General features: G+C 54.3%; 2 protein-coding genes across 8 annotated transcripts in view; both read right to left on the bottom strand.

Moving 5' to 3' along the window:
* Positions 1–5257, bottom strand: part of UBN1 (ubinuclein 1) — a 32611-nt gene extending 27354 nt beyond the window's left edge. For 5 of the 7 annotated variants that reach the window (XM_056503754.1, XM_056503756.1, XM_056503755.1 and 2 more), the window contains exons 1-6: positions 5175–5255; positions 4325–4740; positions 2637–2723; positions 1692–1787; positions 1030–1164; positions 487–590 (exon numbers count right to left, since the gene is read on the bottom strand). In XM_056503754.1, the coding sequence (XP_056359729.1) occupies positions 487–590; positions 1030–1164; positions 1692–1787; positions 2637–2723; positions 4325–4564 (662 nt within the window). In that variant the 5' untranslated portion in view covers positions 4565–4740; positions 5175–5255. Of the gene's footprint in view, positions 1–486; positions 591–1029; positions 1165–1691; positions 1788–2636; positions 2724–4324; positions 4741–5174 lie in introns of all 7 variants that reach the window. The other 2 variants (XM_056503753.1, XM_056503758.1) reach the window with 1 other exon arrangement.
* Positions 5258–7825: 2568 nt separating this feature from the next.
* LOC130259118 (nucleoside diphosphate kinase 3-like) lies at positions 7826–13632 on the bottom strand. The gene is made up of 5 exons (XM_056503100.1): positions 12053–13632; positions 11641–11771; positions 11175–11276; positions 10631–10743; positions 7826–9932 (listed from the first exon to the last, which is right to left on the bottom strand). The coding sequence occupies exons 1-5, from the start codon at positions 12096–12098 to the stop codon at positions 9815–9817; spliced, it is 510 nt and encodes a 169-aa protein (XP_056359075.1). The 5' UTR covers positions 12099–13632; the 3' UTR covers positions 7826–9814.
* Between the last annotated feature and the right edge of the window lie 3933 nt (positions 13633–17565).

Here is a 17565-nt window from a genome sequence, read left to right as displayed (position 1 = left end):
CTCAGAACAAAAAGAAAAACCAGTCCATTTTACAGCCCAAAAGCTATAAAAGAGCTGAGCACTCATCCAAGAAATACTTTGGGCAGGAGTACAAAGGACTGCCCAGAGAGAGCAGTAACACAGCCTGCCTGGTAACCTCTCCCTCCCTGCAGCCTGATTTGTACAGCCCTGAGCCCAACCCCTTCCCACCTGCCTTTCATCCCAACTGCTGTTATCTTTCTCTCTACTCTTCATACCTGTTCCCACTGTCAGTGCCTATAAAAACACCACTCCTGCAGCCAGCTGTGCCCCTCTTTGCTCACACACTGCTCCTTCCCTCATCATCCCCTGCTTTTCTTTCCCACTTTGGAAGCAACAGGGGTTTTCCTGCTGGTGTTTGCAATGTTGCATTTGAGCCACCCCACACTGCAACAGACTCCTACTGCAGTCACCTGCAACCCTGAAACAATGTGCTGAGCAGCAAAAACTCCCTCCTCCCCTTCTTACCCAGCTTTTGGAAACTTGGACTTCTTTGATTTCTTTTCCTTGTCATAAGAATCATCCTTCTTCTTCTTCTTTATTTTTTCACCCCCATCTTTCAACTTCCGCTTCTGCAGAGGGTTAAAAACGAGACACAATGAAAGAGTTTCCCACAACATTACCAGCACTCCCAGAGCCACTCTGGGACCTCTCCCAGGAATGTGAAAACACAGGACTCATTAACCCAACCCCCCTACATCCTTCACCACGGTTCTGGCACGTGCTGCCTTCAGCATTTGACAGTATCCCCATAATGCTGTGACTTCCAGGGTGACAGGGAGCTGCTGTCACCTCTGCTCTGGGAACCTGGTAACCACACCAGAGTCTTATCCATGCCAGCACACTTCATTTTACTAAGAAACTTTAGAATACAATGGGATTTCAAGTGCTTATCCTATTCTGTCCACACCAAGTCACCAATCTCTCCCACTCTGGATGTTAACACACTTTCATGCAGCAAGCTCTGAGCTGTAACAGAAGAAATAATTGAGAAATAATTTCCTTGCTGACCTTGGGACACTTCTTCTTCTTCTCTTTGACATAGTCATCCTCAGACTCAGAGGCCTGCCGGAACTGCAGCGTTCCTGAGTTGATGTAAAACCCTCCATACTTGGTAGTGAGAGAGGCAGGAACCAGCTCATCGTACTGGAAATAACAGACAACAGTTCATTGGCACTGGGAGCTTGGTTACTTCATTCCATAGCTCAGCTGCTTGGAAAATGCAGTGGGATTCATGGAATCACAAAATATACTGAGTTGGAAGGGACCCATCAGGATTGAGTCCAACTCCTGGCCCTGCACAGATCCCAACCTGTGCATCTCTGAGAGCATTGTCCAAATGCTTCCTGAGCCCACACAGGCTTGGTGTTGTGGCTGCTTCCCTGAGAAAGCTGTTCCAGTGCCTGACCATGCCCTGGGGGAAGAACCTTTTCCTGATATCCCACCTAAAGCTCCCTGACTCGGCTCCAGCCATTTCCTCACGTCCTGTCCCTGGGCACGAGACTGAGGAGTGTGTTACCCCAGGAGCACACTGGAATGCCTACCAGCATCTCCTGCCATGCAGCTGCCCCAGCAGCTCTCATTCCCTGGCCCTGGCACCCTCCTGGCTCACTCCCAGTCCAGGTTCAGCCTCCCAGGCCACCTTCAGCCACTCTCACACCCCCAGCACTCACAGCTTCCGAGTTGTCGATGAAGGAGTCGGACTCATCATAGCCATACCCCATATCAATCAAATCCTGAATCCGGTCCTTCCTGCGCCTCTTGCCACCCTGAACAAGGAAACATGGACACTGTGATCACTTTTCTTTCCCAGTACCACAGAGATACCCTGACACAGGACAGCAACACTGCCTCCAGGACAGAAAAGCCACAGAACCAAACCAGGGCTGGCTCCCATCACCCTGTACTCCCAGGGTGTGATAAATCCATACAGAAACAAAACAGTGCAGCCAAATGAAAAACTGCCAGCCAGACTCCACACTGAACTGGGTCTGCATCCCTCCAACATTCCTGCCAGGGCTCTCTTCCATAGGGCTTGCTCTTCCCTAAGTGCTCCAGTGGGTACAGACTCAGTACTACAGACATCAAACACTCACAGAGTGTGTCATGGTGACCATAGGGCAAATCTGTATCACAAAACAACACACAACTTGCTACCCCCAAGTGCCAAAGAGTATAAAAACCACAGCAATAATACAAAAGGAAGAACAGAAAGAAACAGGTAAGACAGATCCATGCAGCAGTGTCCTGAGGGCAGTGGACTCATCACAGCCCCACGCTCAGGGACTTGGCACATTCCATCCTGCCACAGCAACAAGGCCTAGAAATTAATTTTTGCTTAAGGAAATTCAATTTTATCAATTACAGTAAGTGATCTGCTGCTCACTTTAGTTCATGTCACTCATTTCAATCAGACTCATCTGATTTAAAAATGAACCTGAACTATTTTTGCAGCCCTGAGACAGAAAAAGAACATAAAAACCAGCACGTGGCAGCCAGGATAAAGGATTGGGGGAGAACAGGAACTGGAGAGCCAGTGAGCATTAAAAGCACTGCCTGAGAGCTGAACAGCACTGCCCAGTCCAAAGAATAACACAATTTAAAGAAGAAACACTTACATATTTTTCTTCAAACTTCCTAGCAAGAGCCTCCACTTTATGCCTTTCCTTTTCCTCATCATTGAAGGGATCAGCTGGGTCTTTCTTCTGTAAAAACAAAAAGGGTTAAAACCATGTCAGTCAATCCTGTCACACTGCCACCAAAACACCACAAATTAAACCCATCCTGACTGGAGCAGCTGGGCAGAAGCTCAGATAAATTAAGCTTTAGGACAGTGCTGATCAACATCTTCATCAGTGACATGGACAACGGGATCAGGGCACCATCAGCATGTCTGGAGGAGCCACCCAGCTGTGTGCTGTGGTTGACACACCTGAGGGATGGGAGGCCACCCAGAGGGACAGGCTGGAGAGCTAAGACCATGGGAACCTCATGAGGGTCAACAAAGCCAACTGCTGATACTGCACCTGGAACCAACAGGATCAACCCAGGCTGGGAGATGAAGGGATTTAGAGCAGCCCTGGGGGAGGGATTTGGGGTGTTGGGGGGTGACAGATGGACATGCCCCAGCCATGAGCACCCAGAACCCTCCCTGTGCTGGGCTGAGCCCCAGTGTGGGCAGCAGGAGGGGGGATTCTGCCCCACCAGGTCAGACCCCACCTGCAGAGCTGCCCCAGCCCTGGGGCCCAGCACAGCAAGGAGCTGGAGCTGCTGGAGAGAGTCCAGGGGAGCCAGGGAGATGCTCCAAGGGCTGGAGCCCCTCTGGAGCCAGGCTGGGAGAGCTGGAGGTGCTCACCTGGAGAAGAGAAGGCTCCAGGGACACTCAGAGCCCCTTCCAGGGCCTAAAGGGGCTCCAGGAGAGCTGGAGGAGGACTGGAGACAAGGGATGGAGGGACAGGACACAGGGAATGGCTCCCACAGCCAGAGGGCAGGGCTGGATGGGATATTGGGAAGGAATTGTTCCCTGGGAGGGTGGGCAGGCCCTGGCACAGGGTGCCCAGAGCAGCTGTGGCTGCCCCTGGATCCCTGGCAGTGCCCAAGGCCAGGCTGGATGGGGCTTGGAGCAGCCTGGGACAGTGGGAGGTGTCCCTGCCCATGGCAGGGGGTGGGGTGGGGTGGGATGGGATGGGATGGGCTTTAAGGCCTTTTCCAAGACAAACTATGCTGGGATTCTGAGTGTCTCTGTGGATTGGGTGCTCTCTCAGCTAGTTTTGTACCTGCCTCTGCTTTTCCCAACCCTCAAAAAAAAGAAAATCATCAAAAATCAAGTGGCATAAAACATAACTGACTGCCAACAGTCCTGAAGGCAAACAGTAGAAGGAATTGAATCCAATAAGTTTCTTTTCATAGACAAACACTCCTAACTCAAAGTTTAGATGCCACAGGAGTTTTCATTCATGTCTCCTTTGGTGCTCTTTGGAAAACAGCTCCTTATCACTGACAGCAGCCTAGGTACCAAAACTAACTTTAAATCCAGCCATTCCAAACTAAATGAGCATCACATCCCACACCTGCCACCAGCACAACACTCTCCCAACACCAAATTCCAGCCAGGGCTGGAGTGACAATGTGGCCTGACAACAAGAACCCCAGCCAGGGGTCAGCTCTCCTGCCTGCAGGATGTTCATCCACCCTCCTCCCACCTCAGAGCAAACACAGACCCAGCCCTTAAAACAGCGATGCTGAGACAGCCTTTGAGACCTCCAGCTACAACACAGATTCCCACAGGCCCCCCAGGGACACTCACCTTGTCACCTGAAGAACTCCCTTTTACTTTCCCTCGACAGCTCTTGAGGAGGTCTGGGTAGAAGAACTCCGGGCAGCGTTTGTGGTCGGGCTCGAAGAGGGTGAGGGTGATGCGCACGGCCGCGGCCGCGGGCTCGGCCTCCGGGGGCTGCTCTCCATCGTCCTTGCGAGACCTCTTCAGGAAGCTGCTGCTCAGGGGCCCGTGCAGAGTGGTGAACGGAACCCTGTGGGGCTCTGTCATGGCTATGGCCAAGTCTTACCAGGCCTCACGGCATCGTTCCCATTGCATTAGGAAGGGTCTGTCAGGCTGCACTGGTGGATTTCACCGAGGATAACTGAGGATGTTGGCAGATAAAGAAGTGCTTTGCTTTTGGAGTTTTCTCGGGAAGTGACAAAGGGCCGTGCTGTGAGCACTTGCTGCAATCATCAGAGAAAAGAAAAAAGGAAAGGAGTCAATCCTTTACCGGTCTTCCCTCCAACACTGGAAGCTCCCCGCTATCCTTCCAGTCCATTGCACACCACACCACTTCATTGGTAAGAGCTGAAGGAAATCCAGCTGCCGGGGAAACAAAACGAGCCCGCCAGGCTCGCTTTGACGCGGCCCAGGAGCACGGAGCACAAACACTGGGCTGGGGCTGCACCTCCCGGGATGGAACAACACCTCCCGGGCCGGGGCTGCGTTCCGGCCACCTAATCGCCCGCTGCGCCGAGGCCCGGACACCACTATCCCTGCGACAGCGGCCCCGGTGGGGCTCAGGGCTGAGCGGGACTCGGGGGCTGATCGGCCCGCGGGGCTGAGGGGCGGCCCGAGGCCGTGGTGCCGGGGCCGCGGCCCGCCCGCCCTCACTCACCGCCGGCGGGACTCAGCCGCCGCCGCCGCCGCTCCGGGCCCGCTCCGGCCCCGCGCCCGCGTCACGTGGGCGGTGCTGCCCTCGCGCCGGGCCGCGAGCGCCGCGGCCAATCAGCGACCGCCATAACGGCCACGCCTCGTACCGCGGCCAATCAGCGACCGCCCCAACGGCCACGCCTCGCGGGAACGGCTCGCGAACGGCTGCCCCTGAGCACGTGACCAAGGCGGGCCAATCCCCGGCGCCGGCCCCGCCCCGTCCCGGCGCCCCGCGCGCGGCGGAGGGAGGGGCGGCGAGATGGCGGCGGCGCCTGAGGGAGCGGCGGGAGCGCTCGGAGAGGCTGTCCGCGCCCTCTTCACTCACCGAGCAGCGTTTGGTGGAGCCTCCAGGAAGCTGCGCTCGTCCTGCCCCTCATGTCCCTTAAACAAGCTCAGGTTTCTTCCATAGAATGAAATGCAACATGGGGAATGTGTGTAACGATAAGGGGCAACAGAGTAATCTAATATATCTAAACAGTCCCAATTAAGTGTCTGTTAAAATCCTGGAGGTTATTTAAGGAGTTGCTGAAAAACCCTTGAGAGACAACGCAGTCAGCAGTCACAGCTAGTGTGGGTTCACAGGAGGAAGGTCCTGCTTAATCTGCTTAATTCCCATTTGTGAGAAGCTCAGGCACTGACTGGTGCACAGAATGGTTCAGGCTGAAAGGGACCGCAGTGTCTCGTCTGGTCCCACCTGCAGGGCCAGCCCAGAGCACAGGGCTGTGTGCAGACAGTCGGGAAATAGCTCCAGTAACAGATACATCACTCCGTGTCTGGGCAGCCTTGTTCCAGTGTATGAGAAAGTTTTTCATCATGCTCATTTAGAACTTCTTGGGCTCAGTGCCACTTCTGGGCTCTGCTCTGCCCCTCCCTGCACACAGGGACACCCTCTCAGCTGGGGCTCCTCTCCAGGCTGACAGCCCCAGCTCCCTCAGCCTTTCCTCACAAGAAGATGCTCCAGTCCCTTCAGCATCCTCACAGCCTCCACCAGACCTGCCCCAGGAGCTCCATGTCCCTCCTGTCCTGACAGGACATTCCAGATGTGCCTCACAGGCTGAGCAGAGGGGCAGGAACCCCCACCTTGGCCCCAGGGCTGGTCAGGTACAGTGGTGTCACCCTCTTCTCCACAGAGCTGGTGCCTGGGGTTGTTCCTCCCCAGATGCAGGACTCTGGCCTGTGCTGGATTCCAGACAGCTCCTCTCTGCCCCTTTTCCATTGTCAAAGTCCCTCTGAAGGGCCACACAACCCTCTGAGGTATCAGCCACTCCTCCCAGCTCTGTATCAGTCATCTTTGTGTTGACCAAGGGAAGAGAGTAGATGTGGTGGTTTGGGGTTTCAGCAAAGCTTTTGATATCATCTCTAACATTCTCTTGGATAAACTGTCCCTCACACAGCTCCACGAGCACCCCTTAACATGGGTGAGCAGCCAGTGCCAGGTGAAGCTCAAAGGGTTACAGTAAATGGGGTGACATCAGACAGTTACCAGTGGGTGACTATGATTCTATTTGAGGGCAGGTGCTCTTGAATGTTTCTATAAACGATCCAGATTCAGGAATTGAAGATACATTAGAGAGGTTTGCCAACAACAGTGAACTGGAAGGGGCTATGGAGGCCCCAAAGGGGAGCCACAACCTGTGTGAAATCCAGGAGCAGCAATGCTGGACTCTGCACCTGGGACAGTGTGGGGGATGAGAGGCTGGAGAGCAGCCCAGCAAACAGACCTGGGGGTTAATGGCAACTTCAGTAGGAGCCATCAGTGGCAGCCAAAAGAGCCAACTCTGTCCTGGGCTACAGCTGGGCTCAGGAAGGGGATTGTCCTGCTTGGCACTGGGGCTGGAGCTCTGTGTTCCCATTAACAGTGCTGGGAGCAAAACTATGGAGACAACAGCTCAAAAGCCATTTCCCATCCCGTAACATTTTTAACCCTCTTTCATGTTCCAATACTCTGTGTTTGTGTTTGGCTGACAGCACCAGCTCAGACCTAACTCATCAGCAAATGCACTGCTTGAAATCCAGGGAAAAGCCCCAGGAGCAGAAACCAGGGTCTGACATGGGGTTGGCATCCAGCCAGGAGGATGGTGCAGAGCTCCTACAGTGTGCCCAGCAACGGGAAGAGTCACAACAGCCAGAAACTAAAACACAAAAAGTCCCCCCTCAACATACGGAAGAATTTCTTTACACTGAGGGTGGCAAAGCATGGGAGCAGGTGACAAGGGAGGGCATTCCTAACCCACCTGCACACGTTCCTGTGACAGCTGCTCCACATGACCCTGCCCTGACAGGAAACTGAATGATCTCCAGAGGTCCTTTCCAACCCCAGCTATTCTGGGATTTCCTGAGTCCTGCAGGAGCACAGAGCCTGCTGGTTCTGCTGCCACGAGTGTGTGGTGCTGCAGCAGCAGCCTGGCTTCACTGAACATCACCCCAGCCACTGGTTTGGTAGGAAGCACAAGAGCCCTGCACAGGGCAGAGACAAGGGCATCTCTGCTGCCTTCAGCTCCTCCAGCTCTGACACACAACTGCTGCAGCCAAAACCTCCCCTCCATGCTGCTGCCCAGCCAATTTTTGACAAGCACCTGCAGCCTCCTGCCTTCAAGGGCCCTAACAACAACAACAGACAGCTTCTACTTTTATTATTACAGTTTAACACAGTCTTGGACAGAGGAGAAGCAGCAGGAACCAACATGCAAAGCAATTAGAAGTCCCCAGGGGCTGGAGGAAGACCACCCACAGCTCAGCTCCTGCCCCTGCTCCCAGCAGTGCCTCTGGGGCCCTTCCCTGCAGCTGCTGCTCCGTCGTGCCCCAGAGCGGGACGAGGTCATGGCAGACACCAAAACTACACACACAGAGAGGAGAGGACTGGCCTGGGATTGTGTCTCAGTGAGTCAGGTCTGCTACCTGACAGGAGTTCAGTGGGCTTTGAGACCAGGAGGGCATCTAAAATCTCATCCATGTAGACAGGGAGAAGAGGGATCCTTCAGGAAGAGGCAACAGCAGGAGAAGAAGTTCAGAGTTTTTCTGTGTCAGAGCTAGCAGCTCTTGGTGCCAACAGCTCTTCTCAATGCATCTGTTAAACAACAAACGTGGCCTTCACTTCGCCTCAGTCTTCACCAGCATCTTCTCCTGCAGCCCTGCTACAGCCAGACTCCAAGTTCAGCCAAGTGGACAAGGTCCAGGAACAAACAGGATCTGTCAAGTATTTAGAGCTGGACACAGGTGCCTGGAGAAGGCCCCAAGGCAGGAGCAGCCTTGGCTGAGGCAGCTGGACAGCCCCACTCACAGGAGGGAGGTGCCCCAGCCCTGCCCTGCTCAGCCCCACCACCGTGGAGCCAGCACAGAGTGGAAGTGGGAGTGACTTTACTCTGCCCTCATTCCCCAGCACCTACAAAGCTGAGGACACAAAGGGACAGGCTCTTAGGGCACAGGTCAGACTCATCCTGCACACAGGATGCCCTGAGGATCTTCTTCCCTCGGTTTAACCGTGTCCCTGTTCCATGGCAGGATTCCATGTCACTGGCCCTGTCCTTGTGCTCTGGTGAGGCTGCACAGGGAGCTCAGACACAGCACAACTCTGAGGGGCTGGGTGGCCCAGGGACAGCTCACAGGTGGTGTCCAGCCCATTGCAAACTGGTTTCCAGATACCCTCCCAGCAGGAAAGCTCCACTGCAAGTTCTCAGGACAAGTAAGATCTTGGGCTCTGCCAGAGCTCAGTGCCAGGACTCCACAGCCTGTGCTGTGCACAAGAGAGAACTAAACACTCCCCTAATAGTCCTTCCTGAACCCCAGATCCAAAAATCCTTCCCTGCCTCCCTCTCCCCCTTCTATTCCTGTGGCTGCCTCAGTGCTGCTGCTTCACATCAGTGACCATGGAGGGACAGACTGGTGTCAGGCTGGGTCAGGGCTGTGCAGCCCCAGAGAAGCAGAGCAGACCTGGAGGAGCTTCTGACTCCCAGCAGGCACAGCCCAGGAAGCAGAGCCTGAGGAATTGTGCATTTAACAGCATTTGGAGAACCTTCCTTCCATGGACTCACTCATCACACCTGAAACTGGGTGAGCTTGTGCCAGCACCAGCACACCAAGGGAGAGAGAGTTGTCCCATCCTTCATTCCTTGTCTTAGAATGAACTCCAAAATGAGAGTTTTCTCCCTTACCCTACAGCAGCCCAATTCTTTAAAAGCCTTTGGTGAAAAGCCTTCTAGAAATGCAGGTAAATTGCCAAGCCCATCACCTTGTGACCAGCATTTCTCCCAGCAGCAAGGAAAATACATTCTCCTGTTCCAGGCAGCGATGAGAACACCCAGGAATGGGCCAAGAGCCCAAGTTTTACTTCAGTGAATCAGCTCGAGCTACTTGGGATTTAAGATGCTGCAGCAAAGAGAGAAACAGTACCAACTACTTACTAGAGCAGAGAGAGAAAAAAAAAAGAAACAGCTCCCCTTGGTAGGAGCTGAACCACAGAGTTCCACACACAGCCCAGCTCCCAGGATCCCACAGGCAGAAGAGGAATCCCACAGAGGATGTGCAGCCAGCCCCAGCAGCTGCCATGAAATGGATGGAAATGTCCTGTGTCCCAGCAGGAAGGTGAACTTCCCTTGGGAGTGCTCCTCACTCGTAGATCCAGTGTGCAGCTGTGTCCTCCCAGCACGGCAGCTCCTCGGGGCGGAACCAGAGCGAGATCTCCTGCCGGGCACTCTCCACAGAGTCACTGCCGTGGATCACGTTCCTGTGGGCAGGGACAAAGGCAGCAGCTCCAGCCAAGCTCAGAAATGCTGCAGCCTGGAAAATTCCCCCTTGACCAATTTCATTAAATCAATGGAGCCAGTCCTATCCCACAATATCCCTTCCTACCACACACCCCTCATCCTTCCAGCAGTTCCCAGCACTCCCTCCTCCTATGCTGAAACACCATTTGTTTGCTACAGGAGGAGCTGCAAGTGGCTGTAGCTCTGGGATTTGCATTTTTTATGACAGTGATTCCAGCTGTGCCTTCCATCAAAGCAGGTTTGGTATCAGACACCAGGAAATAGATATCTAAGCCAGGATGGTTCAGTAAGAGCTGTGTCTACCACAAGCCAGGCTGGGGTCATCCAAGGTCACTATCCATGGATATTCACCTGCTCCCACAAAGGACTGAATGGGAGCCTCCCTTCCTCTTCACAGCCTGACAGTCCCATTTACCAGAGGAAAACAGGCAAACCCTACCTGCTTTCAACAGAGGACTCAGAAGGAAGGAAAGACACAACCCAGGCTCTTCCTCCTACTAAAGCCAAGCCTGGGAAGCAGAGCTCAACTCTGGTCTGAGCACAAAAAGAACTTCTGCTCTGGGAATGCAGACTCATGTGGGTGGCTTGGGCAGGCCTGGCACAGGAATACCTGAACAGGATGCCCTGAAACACTGAGGGAAGAAGTCAAAGCTCTCACTTGCCAACTTCAACACAGAAGTCTCCTCGGATGGTACCAGGCCTGGATTCAGCTGGATTGGTCTCCCCGATCATGGTGCGAACTGTCTTCACCACATCCAGGCCCTGCCAGACCTGCAGGAGAGCAAAACCAGGATCAGCTTCCACAGCTGCTCCAGCAGGTCACATCTGCCCTCTGAATTCCCCACGGGATCCACCCGGTGAGAGACAGGAAAGGGTCTCTCCAAATTATCCTTCCAAAGCTGATTTTAGAAAGTTATCCAGATTGTGTGTGGATTTTTCCCCATCCCTGGAAGCGCTCAAGGCCAGGCTGCATGTGGCTTGGAGCAGCCTGGGATAGTGGAAGGTGTCCCTGCCTATGGCAGGGGGTGGAAAGAGGCCTTTAAGGTCCCTTCCAACCCAAACCATCCCATGATTTAATTTACAACAGAAAACATCCCTGCGGTTCAGTACAGCTTCAGAGACCCTCCGAGGGGAGATATCACCTCACAGCCACTGCTGCTGACACCTTGCACTTTGTCCCTGTCCCTTGGTGCAGCACTCACCATGGCCACGATGGGCCCGGAGCTCATGTACTTCACCAGGCGGCTGTAGAAGGGACGGTCCCGGAGGGAGATGTAGTGTTCCTTCAGCAGCTCCTCCGAGGCCTGCACAGAGCACACGGGGGGATCTGGGCAAGGGCTGTGCCTCAGGGATGCAGGGAATTAAGAGATGCAAGCTCCTGCACAGATGCTTAGTTCCAGGAGTGAAACAGCAGGAGCCTGACATAGACAGGATTTCCAGCTGCCAGCTTACAGTGACAACCCTAGAGTATGGGCACAGCCAAGGACAGACATGCTCTCCACAACTGGAATCACCCTTCCCAGGGCCACCTCTCCTCTGAGCTGTGAGGATTTGGTGCTGAAATGACACCAGCAGGCGGGATGATAGGCAGGACCCCCAGCATTACCGGCCCAGCCGGGGCTTGGGGAGCTGCAGGGACCCCCAGCCTGGGTGGGCCCGTCCGCTCACCTGCAGCAGCTTCATCCCCACCAGCTGCAGCCCCTTCCTCTCGAAGCGCCGGATGATCTCCCCGACCAGGCGCCGCTGGACCCCGTCCGGTTTGATGGCCACGAAAGTTCGTTCATTGACCCCGCTGAAGGCTGCAGGGAGAGGGCAGAGCTCTGAAGGGGGAAGGAGAGGCCTGTGGGCCTCCAGCCCAGCGGGCACAGGGGGTTGGCAGGCCCTCAGCCGTGGGGACACAGGGGGGTTCCCAGGTTCCCGGAGAGGAGGGCAGGGCGCTCCTGCCCGCGGCCGTCGGGCGCAGAGGGCACAGGGACACGGGGGCCCTGGCCGGGCCTTCAGCTGCGGGTCTCTCCCGGCCCTCAGGCACAAGGGGAGTGGGGGGTCCCTGGTCCTCAGAGCCAGGGCCGAGGGTCCGTACCAGTGTGGAAGAGGCCGGCGAAGAGCCCCAGCACCAGGCAGATCATGGCGGCGCCGCTCTTAAAGGGGACGGGCTGCCCCGCACTGTCACCGCCCCCCGCGGAACCATCGTGCCGGGGGCGCGGAGCGGCGGGGCCGAGACGCGGGGCACCGGGAACGGCCCGTTCCCATGGCGACGGCGGGGCCTGGTGCCTACCGGGGCCTGGGGGGACAGGAGGCTCCACCGTGCGGAGTGGCCGTGTGGAGTTTTTGCAACTGCTTTGCCTTCGCTGTCTCTGCGGTGATTAGACTGGTCCGCTTATGGGGCAGCTGTTGTGGTACTGAGCAGCTCCTCCAGCTCGGGCAGGCCCAGGCTGGGACCTCAGGAAGAGGAGCTCTGAGCTTCCCGCTCCGTGCTGCGAGAGCAGAAGGGCAGAGCTCCAGCCCCGCAGAGCTGGGGAGCTCCTCTGTACAGCACGTGGTGCTGATTTAATTTTGGGGTGTAAAACCCCGCTGTTAACGCGCTCTCAGCCTCAGGGCATGAGGAAGGGATAGGCAGGACTGAACTCCAGGGCTCCATTCCTGCTCTCAAGACTCACCTCTCGGTTCAGCTCCCTCCAAGATCAGCCTCTGGAAATAACCAACACATGAAATACCTTCTCCAGGTGCCCTGTGGAGGGCTGGGTTTGCACCCAGAGCTGTTCAGGTGCCTCATGGAATGCTAGATCTGCTTCCATCCTGCTTTCTCCTGTTCAGAGACGGTGTTCTGCTCCCTCTTCTCTGTTCAGGTCTTGGTTGGGATAAGCAGGGATCCGTCTCCCAACAGCTGCTTTATCCAACATAGTTTTGAGTAAATTATTCCCGCGTTTGTGCCAATAAATAATTAGTGGCTGTATCCTGGAGGTCCAGAGGAAAGTTAACCCCGCTTGCTCCAGCACAGTCATGCTGTGCTGGTAATTATTCTGCCCGTGGAAAAGCCTCTGTTATAGGTAATAAAGAGATTCAGCCGAATTAAATATAATCAAAAGAAGCGATAATTTATTTCGCGACCGGAATACGGTCACGACAGCCACAATCGCAAAGGACAGCGCCGAGGCCGGGATCCCCAGTGTTCACAAAACCGCCCCGGTCAGCTCAGTTTTTATAGTTTTTCCTAGCCTGGAGCAGAGGTCTTTGTTTCCTTTCGTTGTTCCGCATCTTCATGTAGTTTTCTTTCTTTGCTTCGGGCTGGACAAAACCGTATTCTGGGAGACGATGAATTCTGATGAGGGCAGGTTTTGGTTTAGGAGAAGCTGATATTGAGATGTATTTTTCCTGATGGCTCTGGTTGTCTTAATTACCGGTACTTGTCGGGCGCTCATCGCTTGGGTGTTCCCTGGACAGTTTCCGAGCCCATCCAAGCCCATCTCCGTTGGGGCTGCGTTTATTTACTTATTAATCTGAGCTCTTCAGCTTTTGTTGGCGGTCACAATGTTGCCATGAAGCAATCTGTGTCCCTTCATCCGCGGTTTTCTTTTTTGGTTTCCAAGTTTTTATTCTTTTATTCATACAAACATTATTTATTCTACATTAATTGACTAACTAACACGAATTATATCATATATTACACCTCTGCTGTCCGTTTGGAGCGGTGGGCACGGCTCGGGAGCTGTGCCGGAGCTTTCCCCGCTGTTGCCGAGCTCTGGTGCCGGCAGAGGGAGCGCAGGCTCCGTCCTGTCCCGGGCAGCCCCCCGGAGACTCCCCTAAAACAACGCTGGAATGTTAAAGTGCATGAGCAGCGCCTTGTCAGCCCTTCCCTTGCGTTCTGAGGAATAGCCGGGCTATTTTGTCGGAACATCTCAAACAAATCCCGTCTGTGAAAGGAAACAGCCCTCACACGGTCTGGAAAGGCTGCAGAGCGCTCTGAGGAAGGTGCCTAATAGGTGGTGTCAGCTCTCATTAGCTGCTGCTGAGCCGCTAATTAAGAGCACATTCTCCATGTGCTGCCGGTGACATCTGTGTGTGTCCAGCCCGGTGTGCAGGAGTGGGAGCGGGGCTGAAGGGAGTGTGGCAGGTGGTGAAACTCAGCTTCCTAACTGATGGCTGATCTCAGTCTTCCTTCACAGAGGGCTAGTTCAAAAATAATGATGTTTCTGTCAATTTAATGAGATTTATTCTAGGACACTTTTCAAGGTGCCTGCAGAGGTGTCAGTCGTGAAGGCAACAGCTCAGTCCCCAGCCCAGCCAGCACCTGTATGTGCTGCAGGCTGCCAGACTTCCACACAGGCAGAATCCCTCATTTCACACTCATTTTATTTTTGTTGTTTATGAATGCTGATGGAACACCTCATTTTCTCATGCCAAGGTTGTTCTGTCATTCTCCACAGATCTCTTCAAAGACCCCAGTGCAGGAACTTGGGTGAAGGTTTCAGTTTCCTTAGACTGTAAATGTTGTTTTGAGCCTCAGACAGTTCCCTGCAGCAGAACTTGGAGGAGAAACATGTCAAACACTCTCCACTTGGGTGTGTCCTCATCTTCTCTGGCAATGATGTGCTGTGGGGGAAAAGTCTTAGGAGTCCCAGATTACTGGTGAGCAGGTACCTTGGGAAATGGAGCTGGGCCTGATTCCCAAGCAGATTATTCCTGAACCAGTGTCTTTTAGGCAGGTGTGTGTCTAGGACGAGCACAGGAAGCTCCAATAAGCAAGAATGAGACCACAAATCCTTCCTACAGAGATTTCACTTGAGTGCTCAGCATTCCAGCCCAGATGTGTGCACAGAATGGTGCCACAGGCAACAGCTGCACATCTGGAAGGGGCTGAACAAATTTGCTGCCTTGTTTAGAAAGCCCAGTGATCACTTTTTGAACCCCTCACTGGGAACCTGAAAGGCCAGGCACCTTCTGGCACCAAATATCTTCTAATTTCAGTAGGAAGGTTCAGTGTGGAAGGATCCCAGTGAGGCAGGGGAGGCTGGGGGACTGTGTCCGTGCTCGCCCCCACTGCAGGAATTTCAGGTGGAGGCAGAACTCTATTTTTGCTCTTGCTGCATAGAACATTGCAGATCCTGTGGTTATGTAAGAGACTCTAGAGCGTGTAGGTGCAGATAACGTGGCCATCCAACACTGTGCAGTGCAGACAAAGGCTTTTTGTCTCCTTTTATCACACTTAGCAACTTCTGCAGTTGGCACTGCCTTTCTTCTCAGGCTCTTCTTGCACCTTTTTGCTTGTTTGGGGAGGATTTTTCTCTTTCAGTTCAGTCTTTCACCAGTATAGCATTGGCACAGCCTGGAGTGTTGGTGCCTCTGCACAGGTGCAGACCTGTCTACTTTCATACTGGACCACTGATACTGCTGGAAATATTTCACCTTTTAGGATAAAGAGGGGTTGGTAGAGCCAGAAGATTTCCTTAAGAACCTCTTGCTGGGTGCAGGGGATACAGTTGTCAGAGCCAGAGCTACACAAAGTGCTGCACAGCAGGGTCACTTTCCAAGGAAACGTGGAACAGACAAGAGGATCCATTCCAAATTGCCATTGCTCCACCCTGGAACAAAGCTCTGATACAGAGGGGGGTGGGCTGGAAACTGGGAGTAGCTGTGTGAGTACAGCAGAAGGTCTCCAGGGAGACACCTTGAACCCTAGGACAGGTGCTGCTTCCTCAGAGGGAATGGCTCAGGCCAGACTTGCCTTTCCTTGCATTTGGCTTTTCCATTCTCATGAAGTCCATAAAAGATTTCCTTGAAAGAAACACTCAGAGTACACAGTCCAGGGAAATGCACTTTGAGGCAGAGGTTTGTGTTAGTTCTCACTTCTGTGCAGTGCTACAGCATTTTATTTATGCCTGTGTGGGCAGCCTGTGCTTCTTCCCTGAGAAATTCCCAGTCCATCCAGTCCCATCCAAGACTAGAGAAGGACAGGCTGGAAGAGGCAGTGCCAGTGAGGAGGTGGGTGCTGATGCTTTGGAGGTGAGCCAGGAGGGCAGCAGGACACTGGCTGCTGTTCAGTGCCCTGAGGGATGTTCACAGCCTGCAGCCCTTGTCCTGTGCCCTGAGTGTGTCACTTGTGTGCTGCTCCCTGTCCTGGCTCCTTCCTGTCCTTGTAGGTGCATAGCAGAGGAGTCTCCTCTGTGCTGGTGGTGGGATCACACCCAAAACTCCTGCACAGATGCAGCTGCAGTAGCTTGGTCTGTCCTGCTGTCTCTGGAGTATTTAATGGAATCCCAGGATGGTCTGGGTTAGAAGGGACATTAAAACCTATCTCATTCTACCCACTGCCATGGCCAGGGCACCTCCCACTATCCCAGGCTGCTCCAAGCCCCATCCAGCCTGGCCTTGGGCACTGCCAGGGATCCAGGGGCAGCCACAGCTGCTCTGGGCACCCTGTGCCAGGGCCTGCCCACGTCCCAGAGAACAATTCCCTCCCAATATCCCATCCATCCCTGCCCTCTGGCAGTGGGAAGCCATTCCCCCTTCTCCAGACCCTTGTTCAAAGTCTTCCTCCAGCTCTCCTGGAGCCCCTTTAGGCCCTGGAAGGGGCTCTGAGGTGTCCCTGGAGCCTTCTCTTCTCCAGGTGAGCACCCCCAGCTCTCCCAGCCTGGCTCCAGAGCAGAGGGGCTCCAGCCCTGGGAACATCAGGGATGATTTCTCAGGGACAGCCCCTGTCTCATCACCTCCTCAGCTCCTTCTCACTTGAACCTGTGAGGATAATTTTTCTTGTATAAAAACCCAGCTGTGGCCTGTGGAGTTCTGCCAGCAGAGGCAGCCAGTGGGTCTCACCATGGTTTGGGGTCTCCTCTCACTCACAGGGGAGCTGCTGCCACACCTTTATCTCCAGGTCCCAGCCAGATCAGAGGTGGCAGATGTGGGGCTAAGCCTGACCTTGCCTTCTTTACAGACAGCAGCCCTGGGGTGTGAGTGTGTGGGGCTCCTGCATGAGCCCTGTGCCAGAGCAGGGCAGGCAGAGCCCCTGAGCCTGGCAATGCAGAGCCCCAGCTCCCAGGAAGCTTCCTTTGCCCCCTGAGGAGATACTGCAGATAAAACTTACAGTCCCTGGTGTTTTCTGTCACTTGGGTTGAGCTGATGGCAAAGTCCCACGTGTGAGTTCTGTGAAGGAATGCTTTGCCATGGAGATGGTGGTTGGCTTGGAGCAGGTTGCATCCCCTTGTTTACACCTTCACCCTGGCTGGCAGTGGGATGGAGGAGGGACTGCAAACTTTGAGGCACTATTTGGAGCCCCTTGTTCTTAGGACCCTTGTTCAGAGGGGTCTGAATGCAGCCTCCCCTCTCCAAATCCACCACAGCTGCCCAGCTGTGGAAAGGGCTGGTGGTTCTCCCTCAGTTCCCTGCCTTGCAGAGCCTGTGTCCCCCCAGCACTGCTCCTTTTGATGCCACAGTCACAAAGTAGGTCAATCACTGTCTAAACCCTGACTTGATATCCCTTGAACTAAATTCCTGCCCTGCCTGAGTGTGCCCCGACGGGGGTTAGCACTCAGGGCTTACAGGGAGCTAAGAAAGATGAGCAGCTTTGCTGTAGCTGAGTAAACAGCTCTGGGCAGCTTG

The sequence above is a fragment of the Oenanthe melanoleuca genome, chromosome 14, assembly GCF_029582105.1.
Source record: "Oenanthe melanoleuca isolate GR-GAL-2019-014 chromosome 14, OMel1.0, whole genome shotgun sequence".
NCBI classification, from domain to species: domain Eukaryota; kingdom Metazoa; phylum Chordata; class Aves; order Passeriformes; family Muscicapidae; genus Oenanthe; species Oenanthe melanoleuca.
The sequence above is the reverse complement of the archived record's forward strand: the minus strand, read 5'-3'. Positions and strand labels throughout refer to the sequence as shown.

Excerpts from the sequence above, each read along its gene's own strand:
- LOC130259118 (XM_056503100.1), bottom strand. The coding sequence starts at position 12,098 with ATGATCTGCCTGGTGCTGGGGCTCTTCGCCGGCCTCTTCCACACTG. Across the intron at positions 11,277-11,640 it reads TGGGGATGAAGCTGCTGCAG|GCCTCGGAGGAGCTGCTGAA; the intron begins GTGAGCGGACGG and ends TGCTCTGTGCAG. Across the intron at positions 10,744-11,174 it reads CCGGGCCCATCGTGGCCATG|GTCTGGCAGGGCCTGGATGT; the intron begins GTGAGTGCTGCA and ends GCTCTCCTGCAG.